Raw genomic sequence first — 26,216 nt, forward strand, 5'->3', positions numbered from 1 at the left:
GTCAAAAGTTGACAGTAAACCCCAGTATTATTATATTTTAAGTGACATATTTTTACATGTACATGTGATGTATTGCCACTTATAATGGTAATGATTGTGTTCATAGGATTGGTAGGGATCCAAACAATGCTTTCTGTCACAGTAGCTTAAACTCAGGTCTTCCTAAACAGTTTACACCAAACCATGAACTAGTCACGCTGCCTAAGTATGGTGTTGTTGATGCCTTGCTTCAGCTCTCTGTTGAGCCTTTATTTTGTACACCTACAGGGAGGCTGTCGAAGCCCTCCAGAGGAACTCTGAAGAAGGGGAATGACTTCTCATAGTCCAGATAGTTGAAATAATTTGTTCAATATTTATTACTTTCAAACAACGACAATAATCAGTTCATCCGTGCTGACAAGCTTTAATGATCCACAATTGAATTGCAAAAACAGGGAACATGTTAATTCAAAGTTTGATGCCCTGCCCCACATTACCTGTACAATTAAGTTGAGTGGTTGAACTGAGCGAGGAAGCATAGCTAGTTTCTAAGTGCAGGTTATGTTTCCAATTGACAAAACATGTGCATTACCTAATGTAGTTAATAGATGAATAGTGCAGTTATATTCAATTCTAGCTTTGTCATTATTTTCTGTCATAATCAGGAGGTTCAGCACATTGCATACAGTTTACAGCCCAAGCAATATTTTACATCACCGCATCATCTCCCAACAATGTCCACCTTTTACTGAACTCTCCCATACAAAGTGCAAAGGTCGTAAAATCAACTTAAAATACTGCCAACAAAAGAAGTGTATTCGGGGAGAGAACAATAGACGGCGATACAGTTTTTTAAACGGTAGGCACTGCTAACAGGCAATCGGGTGAATGTCTGTTTCCACTGAACAGGTCCGACAGGCGGCGAAGCTTCATTGACATATCAGATGGCGGGCCGTTGTGTCTCTTGCACATCGAAAAGGAGACCGTGTTCATAGCCAGCTGGATTTCTCCTCCTCAAATTTCTGCGGATCAATGAAGGGCTTGTCGATGGACTTGATCATCAGTTCGCCGCAGTACACGCATTCAGACGCAATGATATCATCCATGTCCGATTTTATCTGCTCGCGACTTGTGCCCGCGTTGCCCTTTCCCAGGCTGGAAGTGTCTCCTTCGTCCTTGGGCGCTGGGCGGTGTCGAGACTTGGAGGACTGCGTGGTCGCGGACAGCTTTTTCTGCAGCTCCTCCAGACGACTCTGCTTAAAGGCCGTCAGGTGAGGGGTTACTTCCTGGAAGGTAGAAGAATTTTTTTTAAAAAGGACACGGAGGAATTATTACGACACAAATGCATGTGCATTTTTAAAAAGGTATGACTTAAATTTCAAACACAATACTTTTTTAATAACAATGTGACTGAACTAAGAGAGCAGTGGCACATATTGACATTGAAACCAAAGTATGGAAGTGAGTTACCTGGAACAGGCAGTCGTAGTGGAACATGTGTCCACAGAGGAACAGATAGAAGGGCCTGTTGAGCAACGGGAAGTCACAAGCGGCACACTTTTCTTGGGAATCCACGACGCCATATTTGTTCCTCATTTCCTGGATGTCTTCCCTGATGCGTTTAGCGCTCTCCGTGGCCTCCTCCATTTCCTGTTTCAGCTCCTCGATGTGCTGGTTGTACTCCTCCAGGGAGCTGCAGATGGCCTCCTGAGAAACCAGTAAAGTGTGTTCATTTGAAGAAATATACTATGTTAACCATACATCTAATACACGGTATCAATAAGGGGATCGTAAGTGACACCACAGTCACTAAAAAGCAAAAAAAATAATAATAATTCAGTTAATGTATTATATATATTTGATTGTGTGCATTTCTTATTAATACTAAAAAACAAGAGGAAATATTTTATCACAGACCTTAAAATGGTCAATGGTGACAAAGTCTGGGAAGAAGGGCAGGATGTCTTCAATCTTGAGCAGGTTGCAGCTGGACAGACAGTTCATGGCTTTCTTCACATCTTTCTCCTCCTGCACCACATGCCGGGCGATCTTCAGCCAGAGCTTCTTCCTCAGCTCCTCGTCATCTTCGGGCAGGTCGGCGCACGACTTGGCCAAGTCTACGTCTACCTACGGGACGGCAAATGCATTGGGAAGTTAGTGCCATTCGTCAAATTCTGACAGAGATTTGGAGGAAAAACAAACTGAATTTTGCAGAAATAATCTTCCTCAGCTGGCTGGATGATTTGGAGGTGTATGCATTTACATGGAACACTTACTTGTAATGCAAGATCCACCGCCTCCTCATACAGCTCCATAATCCGGTAAACCAGGACGCAGGCCCGGAGGTAGCCGTTTTCGGCGCACAGCCTGAGGGCGTACTTCAAGTCATAGTGGATGTCCGAGACGTGCGTGCCCGCCTGCTCCAGATACCACAGCAGCGAGTCCGGCTTGTACTTGGCGTAGAGCGACAGCAGGTAGTTGTGGATGGCTTCCTCCGTCACGGTCAGCTCGTACACGCAGAACTCCATGTAGCGGATGGTTTCACTGATCTGCTGCGTGCTGCCCATCTGGCTGTAGTTCATCAGAGCCGGGATGAGCTTCTTTGGGTCCAGCCGCTTGCCCATCTGGATCCACGCGTCCACCACCTTTTTGGGAATATGCTGCATGAGGACCGGGGAGAACTTGTAAAAAAGCTTTTGGTCACAGTGCTTGGAGAGCACGTCCAGAGCAGCGCTGTAGTCGTCGTGCTGGCAGTAGTGGGATATCACCCTTTCGTAGTCCTGCATGACGACGGAGAAGTACACCATGTCGTCCACGTTGCCGTGGCTGGCCAGCAGGTCGTAGATGGTGCTGCGGTTGTTGAACAGGCACTCCTTGTGCTTGGAGTTGCCGAGGAATTGGCGAAACTCTTCGCGGGTCTCCTGGAAGATGACGTCGTTGCCGTCGCTCTCCAGCTGGCCGAGCCGGTTCAGGTAGAGCTCGGCCAGCCAGGTGACCAGCAAGGTGATCTGCGTTCGCTCGCTGGGTTTCAAATTGTTCAGCTTCTTCAGCAGGAACTCCTTCAGGGCTTCCTCTTGTTTGGCTTCGATGAACTTGAGCGCGATCTCCTCAAAGTAGTTCTGCGTCATGGCGTAGCACTTGGCACTCTCCAGGTATCGCTTGTTCTGGAAGCAGTGCTCCGCCTCCTTGGCCAGCACCATGTCCATGCACTCGGGCCGGTCTCGGCAGTACTCTTTGGCCAGGTCAAACTTAGACATGCTCATGTACATCTGCCAGACGTCCCTGGCCTCGCGTTGGATGTGGTAGCGGAAAACCGCCCGCTCGGTGTAGATCCACACCAACCCACCGACCGGGTCCTTGATCATCTTCTTGAGGGTGCCGAATTTATCCGGGAACACGTCCTCATGTACCACCTCTCCATTCAGAGTGCAGATGGCTTTAACTCGGTCGTGGAGGAGCAGCAGAAAGTGGAACTGTGTCAGCACAATGGAGATGGGCTTGTTGAGACTGAGGTCTATGTCGGGGGTGTACTCCCATACCTGTTTGATTGTGGAGGTAGACAATATGGAGAATGAGTATGCACAACAAAAAGAGAAGTTTTATTGAAAAGAAAGACACACTGACACACAAAAACCTTTACCTGCACATCACTCAGCAGGGAATCGGGCCGGACGTAGTCCAGCTGACCATAGAGAACTCCATTACCCATCATCCAGGCAAACGCCTTCGGGGAAGTCCGGAGCTTCGGGGTGTAGAAGGTGATCTCGCTGTAGCCCATGTTGGCTGGGAACTCCTGGAAGCTGGGCAGCAGGTCGTGGTTCTGGCTGAAGATGGAGCTGAAGCCCTGCTGCTCCGACCCCTCGGCCACCTTACCCACAAACTGGAACAGGCGTTTGCGGGTGGTGGCGATGATGAAGTACTTGTTCTCCAGGCCCCGCTCAACCTCCAGGCAGCAGACTGGTGCGGGCTTCCCATCCTCCTCCAGGGAGTGGACCTGTCCCAGGAAGAGAGTGCGATATCGATTAGTTGCATGCCAGGAAATAGGAAGAAATAAAAAGAAAATATATATATATATGTCAGTATTTTTTTACTGCGTGATTAAAAGGAGAACGGACTAACCTTAAAATTACCCCTCGACATCTCATATACACAACAGGTACATTTCTTGTATTGCAGTTTTCACATATTGTTGTTCGAGTAGTTTAAATTACTTTTTTGGTAAACATCACCAACTGTGTATTGAAACTAGATACATAACAGATGACCACACATGCTCCGACCTGTCTGAAGTATTGATCCGGATTGGTGTTGAACAGGCTTCCCTCGGTGGCTGAGATCTCCGCCTCAAAGATGATGCCTTGACTGGTGCCGACCAGTATGGGTCCCGTGTTGGTCTCACTGCCCAGCAGCTTGTTCCAGCCCACGCTCTCGATGAGGTGGCCCCTCCAGCGGGACAGACTGCGCACCTTCTGCGTGTTCCTGTTGAGGTACAGACACTCACTGGTGCTCAGGCAGATCAGAAGATGGGAGCCTGCAGCGGGAGAAAACATGGGAGGACACCGCTGTTAATAAGTCACAACTATGACACAGCAGTCTTATACTGTATATATAAGTCTGAATGCTTCTAGACTATATATATATATATATATATATATATATATATATATATATATATATACACAGAGTCTAGAAGCATTCAATTTGAGTCCTGAAGATGTCGCTGCCGTAAAAGACATTTATATTTAGCCATAAAAAACAATGCTGTACTGCAATTTGCAGATATTACCATGTTGCTGTATATTATTTATTTATTCATTTATTTTGCAGGGACAATGCACACCAATCAACAGTTGGACTGTAAGTGAGCCAGATTTCCATCTGCTGTCCCTGGCCAGATGTTTTTAAGGCAGCCTAAAATAACACATTATGAGTACAGTATGTACTTGATACAATGCACAGATTTCTTTTTTAAAGCACAACTCAAATCTGCACATACAAACTCCCATTAGGTCTGATTTAAATAACCCATTTGAGATGTCATAATTATGGCCTACGGGCAATGTTTTCAATGGAGAATCTGAAAATGCATAATGTGGTTTTTCTTTAAAATTCTCTCACCTGTGGGGTCCAGGAACAGTCGGTGCACTTTACTGTCATCTTTCCTCCCTAACTCAGTCTGATTGGGCTGATCGGGCTTAGCCAAGTCGATCCTGTACACAGCAGAACATCAAACATCAGCATCTCCAATCAACAACAGTCAAATAGGAACATCAGAGATCACCAGCAGTGGTTTTAAGTGCTCATGATGGCGTTACTTGCCTCAGCAGGGTGTCCTTCCCCAGGCTCATGCAGAGCTGATTGTTGCAGACTGCGAGGTGGTTGATCCTCTCCGGAGGTGTGAAATCGATCCTCTGCTTGTTGAATATCGGCTTCTCTTCCTCAAGTCTCACGTTCACGAAGCCTAGTTGGGGAACAAGTGGTGCAGAGCTCAATGACTGGGGTGGTCATGACGTGTCAAGCATCCTCACGTGCAAGCTTATTATCCCCAGGGGAGAAGAGAGGAGGGGAGGGGACCTACCTGAATGTGTGATCCCGATGTTGGCAGTCGACAAGCGGCTGTGCTGCTGCGCACTCTGCCTGGTGTTTTGAGAGTCCTCGTACTCGTCGAGAATGGAAGCCATGGTTCAAAGCACCGTGTTTCACGACCGTTAAAGGAGGTATCCACACATATATAACGCTGTGTGTGTGTGTGTGTGTGTGTGTGTGTGTGTGTGTGTGTGTGATGACTGGCGAAGAGACGATCCTGGTACGACACAGCTAGCTAGCTAACTCAACCTCCACCCGTTAAGGGCCCACGAGCGCGCGTCCTCTCTGCGCGCGCATCTAAATTCAGAGGCCAGATGTTGGCCGTGTAATATCTTCCGTTGCAGTAAACACGGGAATAAATAACGTTTCAATCATTCGTGCTACTGTTACTAGCTATCGCGGCTTCCAGACTACACAAGTCCGGGGCTGGAGGCGAACGATCAGGTGACACGCGTTGTCATGTTGATCACGTGATCATCGTGTGACGCAGTGCTTAACTTCGGCGCTGGGGGGCGCAGTTCGTCCAAGTTTAGAGTGAAATGGTTTGTGACGAGAGAAATCAAGTAGCATTATATTTAAATAAACTCCTATTCACCTCGATGACAATACTTTTACCGTGTTGGTATTATTTTATTGCACTATAATTTTATTTTCAATTTCATCATTGATTGTAAACATTAGCGTTTTATGTATATTCATCTATCTCTCTCTCTCTCTTTATATATATATATATATATATCTTTATATCTATATATTTATATATATATGATATATATATATATATCTTTTTATATATATATATATATTTATAAATATATATATATATATATATATATATCATATATATAAATATATATATATATCATATATATGTATTTATTGTATTTATTTATCCATCTATCTATTTAACTTGTCATTGTGGGCGTGTCTATGCAAATCGCGACCTGTCTGAGCACTAACTTAACGTCCCCTCACATGTGGCCCCGTCAGTCACAACGGGACAGGCAGCAGTGTGTGTGAGTGTGTGAGTGAGTGTGTGTGTGTGACGGACCGTCTGCAAGACTCTCAGTATCTCGCCTCTCGTCACATCAGCGAGGAAGAGCGTCGAACAAAGTGTACGGCGCGGCTCGACATGCCACCTCACATGGATTACTTCTCCCACGAGTCCCGAGTCCCTTCCGCTTGCGGGCTGACCCGGGAGGACGAGCTGGAGCCCGGCGTCATCAGCTGCATGCTGGTCGGAGACGGAGCGGTCGGGAAGACCAGCATGATTGTCAGCTACACCTCCAACGGGTACCCCACCGAATACCAGCAGACCGGCTTCGACGTCTTCTCCGGTGAGGACCTGGGCTTTTTTATTTATTATTTATTATAATATAATAGTAAGGTGTCAATAGTGTTATTAACAGTAAGAATGGCATTAATTTGCATGCATGCTGTTGACTGACCTTTTTATTGATTGTTATGTATGTGTGTATGTATGCATGTTGTGTTTTATGTGATTTTCAAGTTTGACCTTTTTTTTTTTTTTTTTCTTCTTTCTTTTGAAATGTCTGAAATAAAATAAACTGACTCGACGCTGACTGATTCATGATATTGTTTTTTGTTTTTTTTCAACAGGCCAGGTCCAAGTGGAAGGAGCTCCGCTTAAAGTTCAGCTTCTGGACACTGCTGGACAGGTAAGACTGGTTGTTTGTTTGTTTGTTTGTTTTCAGCATGACATCATGTTGACACATGCCACCATATTTACTTTTGTTTTTACTTGTGGCTCCAACTTGTTTGCTGATGTTGAGTTCATTGTTTCAACTGACATGCAGTCCAATGACTAGATAATAGAGGCTTTTTGTATGTGAATGTCATGAGAGCTGAAGTATGACGTGACTCCATTGCTTCATCCACTCTGTGACTCAGTGACATGGTTTCACCCTGAATGGTATTAAATGTGCCTGTGAGTCAGTCTCTCTCTCTCCCTGAGTCCTCCGTCATGTCTGCACGTCGTCCGATTGACACTAACCAGCGCTTCCTGTCTTCATTTCAGGAGGAGTTTGATGAATTCAGAGCTCTGTCCTACGCCCACACGGACGTCTTCCTCCTGTGCTTCAGCATGGTCAACCCCACCTCGTTCCACAACATCACCAAGAAGTGGGTCTCCGAGATCCGGGCGTACAACCCGTCCTCGCCCATCGTCCTGGTCGGGACCCAGTCGGACCTCTTGTTGGACGTGAACGTCCTCATCAACCTGGACCGGTCCCACGTCAAGCCCATTCCGAGCTCCCGGGCTCGGAGCATGGCGGAGAAGATCCGCGCTGCGGACTACGTGGAGTGTTCGTCGCTCACGCAAAAGAACCTGAAGGAGGCGTTTGACGCGGCCATCTTTGCAGCCATTAAGAACAAAACCCGCAAGTCCAAGAAGAGGAGGTTTTCGGACCGACGCACCAAAGCTTTCTCCCGGTGCAGCTGGAAGAAGTTCTTCTGCTTCGTCTGAAACTTCCCGAAAAAAACAAGACTGCTAACCCTGTGGGTCGTGGACAGAAGTTTAATTTATTTATCTCCCTTTTACCTTCGCTTGCTGTCACAGCTCTGATTCATGGCAGTTTAGCATCCTTCCTTGTTAAGTGTGTGTGTTGGCTTATGTCACGTTGGGATGCCAAATGGTGCAACAAGGGGGGGAAACAATACATGAGCACGGGGTAGAATTGGGAAGTAACATCTGTGGAGAACAGCTGAGAGGAGTCTGGGTTTCACACTCCAGCAGACACACACACACACACACAGGGCAGCAGTGTTGTTCACATTATATTCAAATGTGGATTTTGTTCCAGGTAAATGAGAAAAAAACTAAACAACCACATGTGTTTCATGTAAAAATCAAAGTGTGTGTGTAGGCTTTCATGCGTACGCATCGCCGGTGGGATCAAAAGGAACATATCGACGTGCAGCCACGGAGATCGAGCCCAGACCATCATGTAAATGTGGAGGAATTTGAATGCGTTGCTTTGCTGCAAAGAGAGAGAGTGAGAAACAGAAAGTGTCCGTGGTCGAGCCGACGGGGCGTCAGCCACTTCTCTGTTGTGTTCTCTTGCTGTCTGTCTACACCGGCCTATTTATATGCAAGTTCAGACTGCAGTGCGAGGTGCCACCTTCTTACGTGTGTGTGTGTGTGTGTGTTTGTATCTGTGTGTGTGTGTGTTAGTGAAAGTGCCCCAGGCTGGTTCTGGGCTGCCCGGTGTGTTGTTGTGTTGAGTTAATCACCTGACAATCTTATCACTCCCTGGCATATATGTTAAATCAGGATTTTTATCAACCATATTTAACATCGGCAGAAAAAGAAACACGGGCCGGATGATTTGCTGGATCAAACGTCTTAAATCCCGCATCTGAGGTGAAAGGATCCGTGGGAGTGGTAACCTTTTGTTTATTTGTTTGTTGCCCCCCGTCTCCCACCAATCTGCATCTGTAAAATCCAGCACCGCCGGGGGTCTTGATGTCCTGGCCTGGCTTTTTTAATTCGCCCCTCCTTTTGTTTACAAGCTCAATACACTCCTTGTGTCCCCAATAGCCCACTGTGTACAGAGCTAGACAGACTCTACTTTAATGTGAAAGGTAATACACTTTCTTTCTTCCTTGTGTCTGTGATGTGTGTAAGAAGGTAAGATGTTGCTCTCCAGTGTAATGATATCTGCAGGATATAGTTTGTATATAAGTACCCAGAGCCAGGGATAGGCTTTACTATACTTCTTGTGGAAGCTTAATGTATATGTTATCCTGTTTTGTTAAAACAGGTCATTTGTCATTTATATGTGTATATTGGATGAGATTTTTTTTTAATGCATGTACTCCACGTGTGTTTTGTTACATTTTCCTATCACTGTCACTAATCTCCATTGACCATCTCCTTCTCGATTGCACGTGGGAGTGAGACGATGCAAATAAAAAGAAGTGCAAATGATAGCTTCTGTGTTGCGTGTATTTTTTATTTTTTTAGAACAAGAAGAAGAGCTTGCCTGTGATGAGTCTTTTTATAAAAATAAATAAATAAAGAGTCACTAAAAGCATTTAAGAGCACTGCTCTCTGCAGGGAGTCCGAATAATCCTCATCGGCACTCGAGGTGCTTTTTTCCTGACCTCCGTCTCTCGCTGCATGGATATGATAAGTGACCTGCGGCCTCCAGCTGAGCCTCGGCTCGACCGATTCTAATGCAATCCACATGACCGCTGATGGGGTTTGGCGGTGCCATGCTGGGGCCTGATGGCCGTGTCAGGATTTTGAAAGGGAGATATGGGAGAGTGTGATTGAGTCAAATTCACTGCATGAGAAGGAAAAGCCGCGGCAGTGGGCTGATTTATCACGACAATGGAGTGGGAACAGTTTTTGTGGAACTTCATTGACAACATCACTGACATATGGCTGGTGTAGAGAGAGAGAGAGATGTAACGAGATGTGTGGAGCTGACAGCTCTGTGGTGTAGAGCAGGCTGGGTGAGTCACAGATGAGCGGAACAACAAAAAACACACACACACACACACACACACACACTTATCCCGATACATCAGCAATCTGTTTGCCATTCATTAGGCAGCGAGCTGTCCATCAATGGGTTTCCCGCATGGAGGGGTCACGATGGAAAAATCCAGCGTTTTAGTCATCTGAAGGACCTGGACCAACGATGAACTTTGACCCTCATGGACCAGTCAGCTGGATCCACTGGCATTCTAAGAGGGATGTGAGAGGTGCACAGGGACATAAACAAGTCACCGGCTGGCGGGACAACACAGGTTTATCACATACTTGGGTCTAATGTTTTGGAGCAATAATAGTGATGTTCACCAGGTCAATAAACAAACAGGGTAGCCAAACCTATTGGAGAGAGAAGATCACCCAAACATTCATCAGAGTGTGCACGTCCGACCTGGACTGACTCTTGCATGCACAACCTTGCAAGGAGGGATCATTACCAACATTTCAAGACGTTGACCTTCAAATGAAGCCGTGTCGATGAATCTTGCTAAAACATGTCGGATCGTCTGACTGCATGCGTTGACCTTTACGTTCTCGGGTTGTCTTTAAGGGATCCGGCAAAGGAAACACTGTGAAACGTGACCGCTGTCAATCAAAAAGGTTGACGCCGCGTGCGCCTGCTGTTCAGCATATAGCGTGAGGCCGGGTGAAGGTCAGGGGCACGATGGCTATTAACATCTTGAGAGGTCACACACTTGGCAGACGCACTCCGATGCCACGTCAAAACACAGACGCTATGCAGGGTTCCTCAGAAAAGCATCTTAAACTGCATGTTGTCACACACTCACAGGTGACGCAAGCACTGGGTGTGCAGGATTACTAAAAGCGCACTCATTGTGCAATCGTGAGTGCCGTGTCGGACAGGTTTTAGGTTCCCAGGAGTCGAGGGAACCGTCCTCGCTCCTCCTCCTCCTCTCGTTCCCCTCTCGGGGTTAGTCATCTATTTTTCTCATCTCCACACAGGGCTGGTCCTCCTTCTTCCAGGTGTCAGGAGTAGTCAACCAGCTCTTCCACTGGCTCCGGGCCAGTTTCACTCTCGCTGGGTTTCACTGCACTCGAAGATTGGCAGGGGAGGCCTGGGAATCAGCAGGTGCACCGACAGGTCTGTCTGGCCGAGGACGAAGCCCATTGGCTCACTACGCGGCTGCTCCTCGGTCATCCAAATTGGCAGTTTGAATTCACGCTTCGGGGAGGACTTGGAACCGCTCACAGCGTCCTCTTTCACACCGACGAAAACACTCTCAGTGATATTTGTTTTGGTCATTGTCGTTTTTCCACCCTTCTTTTCGTCTGTCTGTCTGTGTGTGTCTGTGTGTGTGTGTGTGTCTGTCTGTGTGTGTGTATGTCTGTCTGTCTGTGTGTGTGTGTGTGTGTGTGTCTGTCTGTCTGTGTGTGTGTGTGAGACATTATAATCAGGTGGCAAAGATGAGATTCGAAAAAATAAGATCGAACACAGAAATGACAAAAAATAAAGATACATTTAAAAAAATGTAAAAAAGTCATTTATTGATAAGAAACTTCATATTTTACTTAACGGTACTGAATAACATGTTACGCATATATACGTTTTGTATAGTCCAAGAGTTTTTTAACAATCTGTACACGTGTCCCCCCCCCCCCTATTTCTCATGTAACTCACTTATATGATTAATTTGCATAACAAAAGACAACTGTCATCAACTGCGAAACAAAAAAGACAACAACTATAAAAACAACTCATTATTTCTGCCTGAACATAAACTGTCAGTTTCGGTGTCGAGCAAAAAGACGGTGAGAATCGTCCCTCTCGCTGACTCTGCCTGGAGGCAGGAGCAATTATTTATGTCCCAAAGTCAACAGCTTCGGAACGCCTCAGAGAATCAACGACAACGCGGCCGAGGAAACACACGCACACACACACACACACACACACACACACACACACACACACACACACGGGGTGTGGGAGGTCGGCAAGGTCAACGGTGGACACTCGCAGGCCTCTTTTTTCTCCGCTCACTTTGCAGGCCACTTTGTTGCTACGGAAACAACACCCGGGGGTCGTTGAATCAGATACACGTCCTTCCGCTTGTGTGCTGTCAGCGTTGGCCTTCACGCTCGTCTGCAGGTCGTCAAGGGAGATAATGAACCATCGAGTGGCCGCGCGTGATCAAAGTCGTGCACGAGGCTTTGAGATGAAACAACCCGAGTCTGGGGCCCGATGAGCCGATTAGCACTTCAGACGGGCTCACGATGTCACCGACGACCCAAAACAAGACATCCGGGATGTGTTTGGTAGTGTAAAAAAGGAGAGGATTGGCGTGTGCAACGTATAACACCCAATTACATTGTGACACTTGGGCATTATTCCAAAAATGGATTGGCGGTGCGTGCACATGAAAAAAAGAAAATACACACATAAGCAGGACACAGACGCAATACACGGACAAAATACTATGCAGCAGCAACCTGCAGTGTTTATACAAGTACTAATATTAGCATAATAAATAAGATAACGCGGCCATCAGGTTAATAACTGCACTAAATCCATGTGCTACAAAATCACAAATAATCAATAGATAGACGTAATCTGAGGGAAAGCGTCACAATCTTATCAACGCTCTGTCGTCCCGTCCTCCTGCAGATCTCCAGTTAACGACGGGATTATCTTTCCGGAACGTTCTGATTTGAATGAAAAGAGTCGACTATCTGTTGTGAGGGGGTGAGACAACTGGCATCAATCAATATGAGTGTGAGATACACACTGGATATAGATGAAAGACCCTTGGAGGCTTTATTCATGTTTTAACTAACCAGAACAGACATAATATGATCTTTTATTCTTTAACTAAACTAAAGAATAACAAAAAAAATGTTTTATTTCAAATTACATTTTTGCACAATTGACTTCCATTCTTATATCATAATCATAATTGTTTACTAACCAAGTATGTTGCACATACACGGAATTGACTAGGTGAAAGGTGCATAACAATAAACAGCCGTAGAATAAAACAATACAAATAATAAAAACAATAAACAGTGCAATAATCAAGACATAATTTAAAGATAAATATGGAAAACAACAAACAGATTTGGTATGATATTTAGGTTACACTCAGGATGTTCTGGGTTAATATTTGTTTCACTTTTTTTCCCAAAGAGCCATATATTTTTATATTTTAATACTAAAAGTAGAGTAAATTATAAAGTAAAGATGGCGCCTCGAGCAGTAACATTGAGTTTGCTTTTCTTTTGGCTCATCTTAATCCCTGACCAAGCCGGAGACGAGATGGACCGATAAACAAGATATAACTATGAAAGGGTGACAGTTAAACCACGTTTACAAGACATTTGCATGTGGGGACGCGTGCGCTCTGATTGGCTGCGAGTCTGCGCACTGGGCGTGGCCACGTCTGGGAATCAAGGGGGTGAGGTGTTCTCACAGTGGCGTCGAGGGGGGTAAGGGTGGGGGGAGGGGGGCAGGGGCTGTTGTGACATCCACACAACACACATGGTGACAGTGGAGCAAGTGAAGACACGATACAACCCTCATCTCCCCACAAGCGCGTAGGCACACGCGCACGTGCGTGTACAAATACACAGGTACACCGTGATGACATGAATACTGTATACTGTATACTTGTATAAATACTCGGGACAAGCGGGCACTCGGTGACGCGGTGTTGTGGTGTCACGGGTGCAGACACGGTGTGCCTGGACTTGTTCAGGGTGGCTGGCTTGCTGTCCGGTTACTCAGAGAACAGTAAATCTGCTTACTCAGCTCATCTGTGTCTCCATCATGAAGGAGGGAGTGCATGTGTGTGTGTGTGTGTGGGGGGTGGGGGGGGGGGGGGGGGGGGGGGGGGGGGGGGGGGGGGGGTGGGGGGGGGGGGGGCCTTAATCAGCATGAGAATAAAAAACAAAAGGTTCACGCTGATGAATATCACCTGACCGCTCAGTGACCCACTAATACAATCATGAAATCAGAAGGGATGTGTAGTCCGGTAGGAGCGGCTTCATTCACAATGAACATCTATAATTGGCTAGCAGAGGGGAGGGGGGGGGAGGGGATTCATAATTCGTTGATTAGATCTTCTCGTCCAACTCTTGGCAACAAAGCAATCAAGTGAATTTTCCCAGAATGTTTATTTCTTTAGGTAAAAGTAGAACTATCACAATGTGACAGCAAAAGTCCAGCATTTAAAATCCAACTCATAATGTATTTAAAGTGAGTAGAATAGCCCCTTTCATCATATATACTGTATATATATATATATATATATATATATATATATATATATATAAATTATTTAAAACATTGTTATTATTATTATTTTACATTATTTATATATATATATTATTTTTTACATTTCAACCTATTTTTACTTGAAATTAGCTTGTTTAAACATTTTTAGGAAATTAATGTCTACCTTGAAACACGAAACAATAAGGCAGGAACAAATTAGATTTTTGAGAACATTTAAATGTTTTGTTTTTCAATGAAAACATTCCTTCTACAATAGCAGATTTATTCACTTTTTATATATATATTTTTTTTAAAAGGACTTAATTCCAGACTAAAATTACTTTTGATGTGTGTTTTAATATAATTAATTTGAAAAAAAATCTGTCAAATGCAGTGGAGTGAAAAGTACAATATTTCCCTCGGAAATGCGGTGGAGTCGGACTGTAAAGTAGCATAACATGGAAATGTTACAGTGTACAAGGATCTCTCTCTTATTGATCTTTCATGCATTTGTTTCTCCCCCAAAAGATGCTGAAAGCTTAGCAAAACGACACATCAGTGAAGCCAGTCACAGCTCTGAAACGGTGTTAATTTATTCCATGTCAACACACCTAAGGAAGGCGGGCCTGTTGACGACACCTTCAGCCAAACAAGAAAGAAGCTTAAAGCGCAGACCCTCCTGCACTGGACCCTGACCGAGTAACGCCATGCTCTGTAAGAGGTCAGGGGTCCACGGGTTGGACAGCAGAGTGGGTCTTCCTCAGAAACCAGACCAAGAGAAGACCTCAATCACGAGTGTGAGTTACACATTGTGAATAAAAATAAAATATTTGCTTTTGTGACAGAAGTCTAAATGTACATTTAGACTGGCATATGTTTTATGAGGTGTATACCATTTTTGCAAGAATAATCTTTTTTTTCTTTTTTCTTACCTGATTCTGACCAGGCCCGTAGAGATCACCCCCGCAGCCCCCGCACCGCGGGGGGGGGGACCTCGCATGGCAATTTATTTTTTCGACTGTATTGCGGCTAAGTGTCGGCTGAGTTCCGGCTCGATGCGGCCAAATGTGAGCCACCTTTGGCACATTTCACTGTTGCCATGTCTGGCCCAGGTGTAGCTGTTACGGACATGGGCAGATTCTGTCTGAGACATGGCAACCGGTTTATCGGCTGCCGAATCTGGGCCGAATAATGTAATAAATAAATAATATTACATTACGTAATAACATTAAGATATCTCTCAAAGTTGTCTCTCTCATATAAAGCTACACAATTAAAAAAAAAAGTATTTTAAACTGGCTTTATAAGTTTTAAATAATAGTTGTAACAGGCAACCACTAGGGCCTCCTGCTACGCGGACTGGTGTTATTGTTGGGCCGCGATGCATTCTGGGAGAACTACGAGGACATTTCTCTTGAGGAAAAATGAAACGCACATTTAAAAGTGGTGCCCAAAAGCGGCATTCAAAACAGGACATTTATGAATTAAATGCCAAACTTCCCAAAATTACAAGTCTTTTTCGACCAGCTGGTAAAGGATGCACTCATCTGCCAGAAGAGACGGGTATTGTACTGTTTGCTATAGCTAACATTACCACGTAGCTAACGTTATACTTTGACAGCTGTACTGCTCTGTCTATGTGTTGTGCTTGAAAATACATTAACCTTATTAAACCTATGCTCTCACTATACCTCCTGCGCCCATTATCGGACACGTTCCTTAATTATCTCCACAACCACATCGTTGTTTAACTTCATTTCACGTTGTACAACACTGCAACCCTTTTGAGAAGACTGGCTCTGTACAAAATAATAAAAGTAACCGTTAAGTAAGAAAGGTCATTTTCCAAGCTAAAACTGATCAAAACATATCTCAGAAGCTCCATGTCACAAGAGAGGCTGTCCGGTCTGGCCATCCTTAGCATAGAGAATAAACGTGCGGCGCAGTTTAGATGTAAAGAGCGTGGTTAAAGACTTTGCACACAGATTTGCTAAAAGACGCGCACATGTGTATTCAAATGCAAACCTGTAGAAAGTAGCCTACCGGTGTATCGACTATATGTAGGCATATTTGTTATGTTGTTGTAACACATGTTCTGTTTGAGCTGTTTGATAGGCCCTAGCATATGTTTTGTTTCTGTTGGAATACATTTGTTCTCTGTTTGAGCTGTTTTTTCTGATTGAATAAATTTCCCTCAAAAGAAAAGCTTGGGTCCTGTTCGTTTATCTTTGGATAATGACCGCCGGACAATACATTATCCCTTACATATGGGGGGGGGGGGGCTCTCAGGGTTATTCTGCAGGGGGGCCTCATGTGTTTCCGTTACGGCACTGATTCTGACTATATATTAATGGTTTGACTTACAGCAGGACCTTGAATTAAAAAATAAATAAAATAGTTTATTTGCTAAATTGTTATCCAGTATTATACGGAATAATTATTGAAAATAAATTAGGGTACACTGAAGCTGTACTTGGTGAGTATTTGAAGCATTGTATTGTAATATCAATGGTACAGTAAATCATAAAGTAAAGGTGGGTTAAACGGAGCTGCATCTTAATCTGTAGCCAAACACCGGAAAAAGAGACGGATCAGTAATCACAACGTGACAGAAACTCGGCTTCCTGAGACTGGAGATAAGGAGATGATCCACATGCAGGGCCGCAGCTCATAAGGGGATAAACAGGGGAGGGCTTTGGGGGCGGGGCCACGGAGGCAACGACAATAAAACCAACAACAACACCAAAATAAACATTGTATTTAAAACAAAGCCTGTTTCATAATGAAACCTCCCTCTCCGGAAAATGGTACGAGTCATAGGCGGCCGGCCCCAGATTTACTAATCAAAACCACTAACGTGGAAGTGAATTCACTGGCTGGGCCTGAATACGTCTCTCTGTATATGTTTACATGTGTTCATATGAGTGACCCACATTTGGGAAGGGCCATCCCTTTCTGCAGGATGCACCGTTAACACCAAGTAAAATCTAAGATAACAATTCTCATCACATGATGTAAAGTAGTTTTAATTGTTAAACCTTCAGGTCAATCTTTGTTGTCCTGACGTGAATATAGAATAACACAAAGCTGATATCAGAGAAGATCCTGGGAGCGCACGTACACACACACACACACACACGGATGCAGAAATACTCTCCGTGTGGGTCCACGTCGCACAGAACCACGAAAAATCACACCGTGGGACTCGGGGAACAACTCCACGAGGTCCATCCTCTCTGTTACATTTGGCCCCAGACATCAAAGGAACTCTCAACAAATACCAAACCTGTGACCAGATCATACATTTCTTCATGTCTAATAAATCTTTTCTACCACGCCTCCTATCTCCATAAGTTTTTTCCACGAGGTCTGAAAAAAGTTTCCTCATTTCGACCGATGTATTTCCTTTGAATACAAACAGTAAAAGTTATTTTGCATGTAGACAATGTAAAACATATTCATAATGTTCAATAAGAATCACTTGTTACACTACGGATGAGCCCGTCTTGCATCTTCCCAGCGATCGGCCTCTTGACTCTCGCTCCACCTGTTTCCGGCCTTTGTCTTTATTTTTTAAAAACGTGATGTCATTTCGCGTGTGCAGCGCGTGTCATCGGCATGTGGAACACCGTGTGGGTGACACCGAATCTTCAAAACTCACATCTCTGCAACAGCTGATTACAGAGCAGACGGATACTGCACTTATCCCTGACACACATATGCCGATCTATTATCGGACGTGACGGAAAAAAAAAAACCACGTCCCTGTGGTTACGTTAGGGGATTTTTTCCGTGTTGGAATATTTCTCAATAAAGACGAAAAAGGGGGGGGGGGGGGAGCATCATAGCACGTTCATGGTGTTTGTTTTTGTGGTGTGCTTAAAGTCACATTTGTTTTATTAACGGCCATTTTAAAAAAATGAATTCATTGCCTTTAAAGTTTTATGCAAAGCACATTATTTCTGACTCAATCACTGGTCACAGACACTGCGGCACCACTGAGAGTCAAGAGTCAACCACACACTGTCATCACACTGGCAAGTGTGTGTACGACTGATTTGGGAGTGGGAATAGAGCGATACTATGAGGAGACACACACACACACACACACACACACACACACACACACACCCACACACACACAATGGGACAATCAAATCACTGATTTCCAGAAAGGATGAAAAACCGCACATACGACCAGAGGGTTTTAATAAGGCCGTTCAGACCTGCCTCCATACGCACACACAGACACACACACGCACACACACACACACACACACACACACACACACACATACGCACACACACACACACACAATGGGACAATCAAATCACTGATTTCCAGAAAGGATGAAAAACCACACATACGACCAGAGGGTTTTAATAAGGCCGTTCAGACCTGCCTCCATACGCACACACACACACACACACACACACACACACAACCACACGCTCATACACGCTGCTTACAATGGCTGGGCTCTTTTCTCTGGAGGCAAACACAGGAAGCGGATGTGTGCTTGCAGGCAGCTCCCCGCTGTCAGCTCCCCTTGACAGACCTGTCGAGCAGGCTTCTCGCTCTCTTATCCGCTGCCAGCTGGTCCGACTAGAAGTTAGTCTCACTTACCGCAAGTCGACCAGGTGACGCCGCGAGGGCGTGGCCTAAAGAGGAGTCAGTGTATCATTCTGGTACAGGCTTGTTGTCTCGATCATTTGCATTTAAACTGACTAATTCGAAACAAATTAAAAAATTAAAAAAATTAAAAAAGGAAGCTCGGCTGTCAACTTTCCAAATGTGCAACAGGATTACCCGGGTTGTGAAATGTGCAACAGGATTACCCAGGTTGTGTCATTAAAAGGTTTCACTTGAGGCCCAGATATATTGTTGGCAGCCTCAACATCGTCACCTGCCATGAGGACAGAAGGGAAGGCAGCACCGGTCTTTCCTGTCCAGGGAGGAAACTGGTCCCCGAGCAAATAAGAGCAAGTGAGCTATAAATCAAGACGTCCAAAAAGGTCCAAAGTCTTTAAACATGTAGTGATGTATGCACGTTACATACCTAGAGTGCAGTCCGGAGGTGAGGCCAAGTCATTGTCTTGCAGGTCACAAGCAAGTCTTTGCACTCTGGTCCTAAACTTTGATTTGGAGTCCTTAACAAGTAATAAAGCGCTCTTAACCAAATGCGATGGGGGTTCACTTAGAAAAAATAAAAGGACTTTGGATTGGAGGCTGTTGGATCGGTCTAAACTAAGTGGAATTCAATGTCGCCGTCAATGAATAGCGTTAACATTTGTTGATTCAGGATGTGGATTGATTTGGGGTACACTTTTTAAAATAACATACTATATAATCTATGGGCTTTGGGGAAGGTATCAAGTATATTTTAAGTTAAAAAAGGCTCTCAAGTCTTCAACTAAAATAATGTTGTGACTCGAGTCCGAGTCATTTGACTCGAGTCCTCTGGTATCGTCGACCGAGATGAATATTCCACAGCTATTGGGCCATTTATTCAAAGTCCCCATTTAAGACAAACACAACCATTGGTGGAAATACAGCCAGCTTTTTTTTTAGGAAACACAACGGCAGTTGTATCAATGAGTTGTAGCGTGTGCAACGCGCCTTCAGCGTGGATCATGTTACCGAAAAGGCCTCTGAGAGTTTCAGTGTTCCTTTGTGCTAGAAAGACCGGTTCTGCGATGCCACCCTGCAGCAGACCAGGCTTATCCCTCCACCTGCAGCTCAGTCTTATCTGCACTGCTGATGTCATCAATGTGAACACAGTCTAGTGTGGAGAAGGCCGGGCGCTGTTGGATACGAGTAGATTCGGTTTTCTGTACATTTGCAAACCTGTAAATGTGTGAATTGTTGAAAATCTATGAAAAATGTTCATGCCTCGGAAGTTTTAACTTCTTTTTTTATGTTAATTGAGTGTTTTATTCAGTGGCTGCATTAGTCTGTCCAGGCATTTATTTGGATAGGTGATCAAGCAGATCAAGTACATGTTGAGCATTGGAGAAAAAGGACAATAAGGTTCTGCAGCTAAGAGACATTACCTGCATGAAATGCACCAAAAACTTTTTATTTTTTTATTTGACACACAGATTAAAATCATAGATGGAGAAAATATTCCGCTTGTATGTAAAAACAAGTCGCAAAGGAAGTTTACACTCCCCCCAACGCTGTGTGTGTGTGTGTGTGTGTGTGTGTGTGTGCTCCTCAGAGAGAGGAGGGATTCAAATCCAAACTGACATCCAGTTACACCTGCCTGTGTGGACCGGTAGGCTGAGCGGATGAACAGACGCGTTTCAAACAATGCCGTGGCGCTTTCTTCCTTCCGCATCTGTTAGCCAAGAACTCAATACAGCAGAATAACACAGTAGCACGAAGACACAATACAACACAGAATCACGGCATTACTTGGCACCTTCATAAAAACCTCTACGTCCTGTTCATACATGAATGTTGTATACTGACTGTATTACAGTTGATCAATTTGAACACTACTTTACACCGGTCTAACATTCTATTTTTATATATATATATACAATTGTATTTTAAAGTCTGCACTTTTTCATGTTTTATGTCTTAGATTGTCATGTTTTTCTTTTACACATGTGTTGTTGCATAGCTGGAGGGCCTGCTCCACTGTATTTGTTGTGCATATGACAAATAAAGACGTGAAACCTCCAACGTGTGCGTACTGTAAACACGAAGCTACCGCCGTCAGCCGGTTAGTTTAGTTTAACTTAGTTTGAGACTTGAAACGGAGGGTCAGAGTGTGTATATATAGACAATGCAGCTGTTGTGGGGCCCAAAGAGAGAGAGAGACATTCCCAATATAATGGCCAGAGTATCTCATTTGACTATTCAAAACATTGTTGGTGAAATTAATACACTCCTAATGGAGAGTGTGTCCGCTTCATAACTAGTAACTACAGCGTAGCTACATTTTGCCACCGAACCTATAAAGGTAGCTAACGATGTGCTAATGAAGTCCTTCACAGACACGTGTCACACAGCCGTTGGCTAGCTTAGCTTAGCCTAGCCTAGCTTAGATACTGCAAACGAGCCAGCTAGCCTGGCTCCTACCAGCAACCCCCCCTCCCCCAAAAAGCTTGCTCATTAAACCATTATATCTTATTTGTTTAATCTGTAACCAATAAAAAGGTGTAAAAACATACATTTGCAGTTTCACATGCGCTAACTGTTCCTTACTCGTACCTCACAACTCTCAGAGTCCAGAGCATGTTTTGATCAGGATTTGAATGTGTGTGCAGGTGGTAAGAGGCCCACTCCCCTCAGCAGGGGTCTAGGTGGAGCCCCCCCCCCCTCCCCCCTCCTCCTCTCCAAAACACCATAAGCCGATTTCACACATCCACCATTTAGATAACAGAGAACGATAAAGCATTACACTCAATGCTAACCGACAGTAACCCGAAAGGCAACGTTTTTATTGCTGTGTATTATTAAAGTTCAAAACGTTCACAGAAACAATGCAGGCGAAGCACAAAAGGTAAATGTGCAATTACAAACAGCGAGTAATTAAGAGTCCACGCCTCTCTGTGAAGAAAGCCCCACTGGGTTTTTCGGCCTGCCGATCCTCGACACTACCTGTGATTTACACCCAGGGGGGGGGGGGGGGGGGGGGGGTCGCTGGTTTATGAGGACTATTCAGAGGCCCTGAGGTGTCACTCCTGGTCACTCCCAGGTTTCTCCTCCGCCTGGTCCCTGGCTGTTTCGCACCTCCAGGAGGGACTATTATCCTGTCAGAGGGCCACTCTTCACAGCAGCGTAACGCATCGCCCTGTGAAAATCACACCCTACTGCTTGTTTTGTTGGGCTGCGGAGCGCGGAGTTCACGCAAGGATCTAACCGGGAACTGCAGATGGTCATGGAGGATGGAGGAAGGGCCTGGAGGGGTTAAAAACAAGGACTTTGCCATTACACTTTTAATCATATAGTTATAGGTTAGTTACAACCAGGAGGAAGACTGTTTGCTTCTGTCAGAGAGCACATCAGATGCTTATACTGTCCTCACTTCTATATTTATATCGCAATTAATTCAAGTGTCACTTTACAGTAAAGTGCCTTACACAAGTCAGGCTAGGTGGGAAATAATATACTGACCAAAAGGGAGAAAATTCCATTATAGAAGAAAAATTTGGAAGGAGATAGTAAACTTCTGATTTGGTTTAGACCGGGACAGATAGATAATACTTGTGCAAGCTGGAGAGAAAAAGGAATAACGGCTGTGTGTACACTTAGAGGGAAAAACCTTTAAATCCTTTGGAAAAACTCAAAAAGAGAATTTAATTTAGGAAATGGGGGGCCTGTTCAGATATTTACAGCTACGACATTTCTATGATACAGAACTTAAAAAAAGGAATATCAGCAGTAGGTAATGAAGTGATCGAAGTGGGTGCATACGAACAAACCCCCCTCAAAGTGGGTCTCCAGACTGTACAGAAGAAACACACTATATGTAAAACTGAAATGGGAACTAGAACTGAACTTTAAACTGTCGAAGAGTGATTGGCACTCCATGTGTAGAACGCAGCACACTTCATCCAGCTCTAGAAGATGGAGGGAATGTGGTTGGAAGACCTTAATCCGCAAATCACAATTTGGTAAAGAGCAGCCATGCTGGCGAGAGTGTGGGCAGATGAATGCCAACCACTCACACATGTCCTGGATATGTATACAAATACAACATTTTGGGAGTTATTCAGACTCTGGAGGAGATCCTATGCTACAAGATTCCAAGGGACCCACGGATTGTGTACCTGGGGCTGATACCTGGAGACATTATCCAAAAGAAGGACATGTACTACCTCTTTAAAATCCTGGTACTCGCAAGTAAAAAGGCCAAAGAGCTGGATGAAAAGCTCTATGGAAAAGTTGACTCTTTTCCTAAGGATCAAAGCAGGAACCCATGAACAACGCTGGGGGAAAATAGACTGTATACAAAAGGGAAAGATGAGTAATGTTCTCAGCTGACCTGAAAAGAATGGATCAAAAAAAAAGTGTAAAGAGTGATTGATGACCCCTTATTAATTTAGTTTACTTTTTTCTTGTCTTTCTTTTTTCCCCTCGTCACTTGCTTAGTTTAAGTTCTTATCAAACTGGAAGGGAACCAGATCCTACAGACGTCATCGCCGTTGCATGAGCTGTGACCTTGAAGAACATTTCTGAAAACAGGTAAATCAACAAGTAAAATCTCAAGTAAAGTGACAACTGAGATGTCCATGCGAGTAACTCTAGGAGCTGAAGGAGTGTGTAGTTAAGAGCAAGAAAACATAATGGAGGAAGGTGTGGATGTATATTTATACAAATGTAGAAAACAGGGTTCTTGTCTAATTGTGGTCTGATTCATAAATCTAATTTCTAAAAATGTCTAGACTATTTATAAGTTTATATAATGAAATATATAAGCTTGAGTAAGTGTGGTGCTGCCCCCTGCTGGGGAAGGAAAGTAAAGCCCCTTAAAAACAATAATGAAGCATCCACCACCTACCAGTGAATTCAAATAATTTAGTAACAGTATTGATTGTTATATTTTAACAAATTTATTTGTTATCAAAAATACAGTGTGGGAATGCTTGTCAAACATTGGCACAATTAGTCAATTCAAATACAAATGCACAAATAAGGTTCGGCTCTTACGGTTTAAGTAGTCTAGCACCAGTAATTCGGTATAAATAAGTAACTACACAACAAACTACAACACAAAGTTATGATTTAAAAAGTGGCTGCACTTGATTTGGTATTCAACAGATTACATTCACGTTCATACAGGTGAGAAAAGGAGGAAAACCGTGAAAAATACACTTTTACATCAAATCAAGAAAACTCTGCTTCCATCCACTAAAATTAAATTAATTGAACAAAGAAATATTAAAAGCATACTGCTCGATCAGAAACCTTGCTAGTGTACGAGTTGTGCGTCATCAGCACTTTGAAATAATCTCCTGACAGCTTTTGTAAACTTTCACCAAGCACTTCAGCCTCGGCTTTGAACTCTGAAAAATAAGGTTAAAAAAACGAGGTTCATTAGAAACGGGTTACTGCAAATGACACCATGTGTATTAAAAGCCTCCTCCACACAGGAGGTAAACAACAAACACCCAAAGTAGCTGTATGGGATATGCATACACCTTTCCACCTTACCTGAAACAATGGCATAACACTTGACACTGCGTTAGGTTCTGACGGGTCTTTCAACAGCACACAAAGGGAGTAGATGATTTGTTGCTGAAATAAAAGCATTACATATCAATGCACTATTCTTATAAAAATACAAACTGGCTAACTTTAATATATATTATAAAATAAAGATGTGAAAATGTGAATGTGCACACAAACGACGGAGGCACAGACGTCTGTAATCACCATGTAAATAGCTTCGTTGATGACGATATCCTTGATCTTGCTCATCTCAATGAACGTGGTGGTCTCGCGGCCCGAGGCGTAGCTGGAGGACAACTGGATGCCCAGGGAGCGGATGACGATCAGGGACTCGTGGTCCACCTTCACGAAGTGGATGTGAAGCATCATGCCGACCAGGGTGATGAATATCGCACTAGACAGAACGGCTGTGTTCTGAGAGAGAGAGAGAATAATCAAATACAAGAATAATACTCTGTTCATTTAAAATGTACTGATCCAAGGGAGCATGAGCAATATTTTGTCGACTAGAAGTAAATTGGTATTGTTAAACACAATCAACAATAATCATAAGGCAGCTGTTACTGCTTTTGTAGAATACAATACATGTACAATACAGACAACAACAAAACAACCAATATATTTGACTGCCTCAACAACAATAATGGGACAATATGACCTTGCTGGTGCTCTCACACAATAAGTAGTCCTGTATAACATAAGTAGTCCTGTATAACATGGTCAGGTGATGGTAATATGATAGAAAATATGACAAGATTGAGATAATGTTGTAACAAAAGATGACATAGCACATTAAGTTGGGTTTGTTCTAGTGAGTATTTAGCGATATGAGAGGGGTTGGGTGTCATTTGGGGATCTGGGGGGTGTCATTGGTCTCACCTCTGTGATGCAGAACACGGCGTAAGCAGAGAGCCACACGCAGCAGGTGTACACCAGGACCGTACCGATGGACACTTTGGGGACGCTGACGGTGAACTCCCTGCAGAGGCTGGAGTGACTCTGGCAGTCCAGAGATATGGCTTTGCCGTTAATGTCCGTGAAGGCTTCGTCCTCCATCATGAACGCGACAAAAAACAAATGAGAGCAGAGGGGAAACAAGGAAAAAAAGCTCTCGGACGCGGTTAAGCTAACGCTAGTTTAGTATTAAACTAGCTTTGGCTATCTGAGAACAGGCAAGGTCAGCCGCACGTGAAGACGTAAAGTGACGCTTTCCTGGACGGGAAATGATGCGTGCATGCAGTAGGATGCTAATTAAATACCTCCAGTTAAAATTAAGATAAGCAAAAAACAAAAAAAACGCGACTGCAGTGATAATTAATATGACTGAATATTTCCCACGTTAGCTTAGCTGCACTCGTTACTCCCACCGGGTTGTTCGGGTTGGATGCTGCTAGAGGGGCGGGCACTGTCGCCTGTTTATACAACAACCACAATATAATTAGTGATATAACACGTATGAGGCTGGAAACGTTATTAACCCCCCCAGTGTGCTGATATCACGCGCCGTCTCCCAATCGTTATAAACTTCGGTGTCCTCCGGTTAACAAACGGCAGAAGGGGCAAAGCATTGTGGGTAATATTGAGCGTATTGTCAAGTAGCCAAGTAGCGAATGTCAAACTACCTTTAAAAAAATGTGTTCGGAGTACTAGTTAGTATATATATTATATATATATATATATATATATATATATATATATATATATATATATATAATCTT

General features: G+C 44.0%; 3 protein-coding genes across 3 annotated transcripts; 1 reads left to right on the top strand and 2 right to left on the bottom strand.

The window, feature by feature from the left end:
* Positions 1-329: 329 nt before the first annotated feature.
* Positions 330-6,032, bottom strand: vps18 (VPS18 core subunit of CORVET and HOPS complexes). Its single transcript, XM_034528472.1, has 9 exons — positions 5,558-6,032; positions 5,299-5,440; positions 5,098-5,189; positions 4,260-4,510; positions 3,620-3,973; positions 2,256-3,518; positions 1,897-2,106; positions 1,450-1,686; positions 330-1,265 (listed from the first exon to the last, which is right to left on the bottom strand). Exons 1-9 carry the CDS (start codon positions 5,658-5,660, stop codon positions 969-971), a joined length of 2,949 nt encoding a protein of 982 aa, XP_034384363.1. The 5' UTR covers positions 5,661-6,032; the 3' UTR covers positions 330-968.
* A 470-nt stretch (positions 6,033-6,502) lies between these two features.
* rhov (ras homolog family member V) lies at positions 6,503-9,516 on the top strand. The gene is made up of 3 exons (XM_034528096.1): positions 6,503-6,902; positions 7,186-7,244; positions 7,604-9,516. Exons 1-3 carry the CDS (start codon positions 6,698-6,700, stop codon positions 8,048-8,050), a joined length of 711 nt encoding a protein of 236 aa, XP_034383987.1. The 5' UTR covers positions 6,503-6,697; the 3' UTR covers positions 8,051-9,516.
* Positions 9,517-23,863: 14,347 nt separating this feature from the next.
* On the bottom strand, positions 23,864-26,148 carry pigh (phosphatidylinositol glycan anchor biosynthesis, class H). The gene is made up of 4 exons (XM_034528440.1): positions 25,378-26,148; positions 24,703-24,912; positions 24,481-24,564; positions 23,864-24,332 (listed from the first exon to the last, which is right to left on the bottom strand). The coding sequence occupies exons 1-4, from the start codon at positions 25,555-25,557 to the stop codon at positions 24,261-24,263; spliced, it is 546 nt and encodes a 181-aa protein (XP_034384331.1). The 5' UTR covers positions 25,558-26,148; the 3' UTR covers positions 23,864-24,260.
* Positions 26,149-26,216: the final 68 nt, after the last annotated feature.

The sequence above is a fragment of the Cyclopterus lumpus genome, chromosome 24 (genome assembly GCF_009769545.1).
Source record: "Cyclopterus lumpus isolate fCycLum1 chromosome 24, fCycLum1.pri, whole genome shotgun sequence".
NCBI classification, from domain to species: domain Eukaryota; kingdom Metazoa; phylum Chordata; class Actinopteri; order Perciformes; family Cyclopteridae; genus Cyclopterus; species Cyclopterus lumpus.

Excerpts from the sequence above, each read along its gene's own strand:
- pigh (XM_034528440.1), bottom strand. The coding sequence starts at position 25,557 with ATGATGGAGGACGAAGCCTTCACGGACATTAACGGCAAAGCCATATCT. Across the intron at positions 24,913-25,377 it reads CCGTGTTCTGCATCACAGAG|AACACAGCCGTTCTGTCTAG; the intron begins GTGAGACCAATG and ends TCTCTCTCTCAG. Across the intron at positions 24,565-24,702 it reads TCAACGAAGCTATTTACATG|CAACAAATCATCTACTCCCT; the intron begins GTGATTACAGAC and ends CTTTTATTTCAG.
- rhov (XM_034528096.1), top strand. The coding sequence starts at position 6,698 with ATGCCACCTCACATGGATTACTTCTCCCACGAGTCCCGAGTCCCTTCC. Across the intron at positions 6,903-7,185 it reads CGGCTTCGACGTCTTCTCCG|GCCAGGTCCAAGTGGAAGGA; the intron begins GTGAGGACCTGG and ends TTTTTTCAACAG. Across the intron at positions 7,245-7,603 it reads TTCTGGACACTGCTGGACAG|GAGGAGTTTGATGAATTCAG; the intron begins GTAAGACTGGTT and ends TCTTCATTTCAG.
- vps18 (XM_034528472.1), bottom strand. The coding sequence starts at position 5,660 with ATGGCTTCCATTCTCGACGAGTACGAGGACTCTCAAAACACCAGGCAG. Across the intron at positions 1,687-1,896 it reads TCACCATTGACCATTTTAAG|GAGGCCATCTGCAGCTCCCT; the intron begins GTCTGTGATAAA and ends CTGGTTTCTCAG. Across the intron at positions 1,266-1,449 it reads ACTACGACTGCCTGTTCCAG|GAAGTAACCCCTCACCTGAC; the intron begins GTAACTCACTTC and ends TCTACCTTCCAG.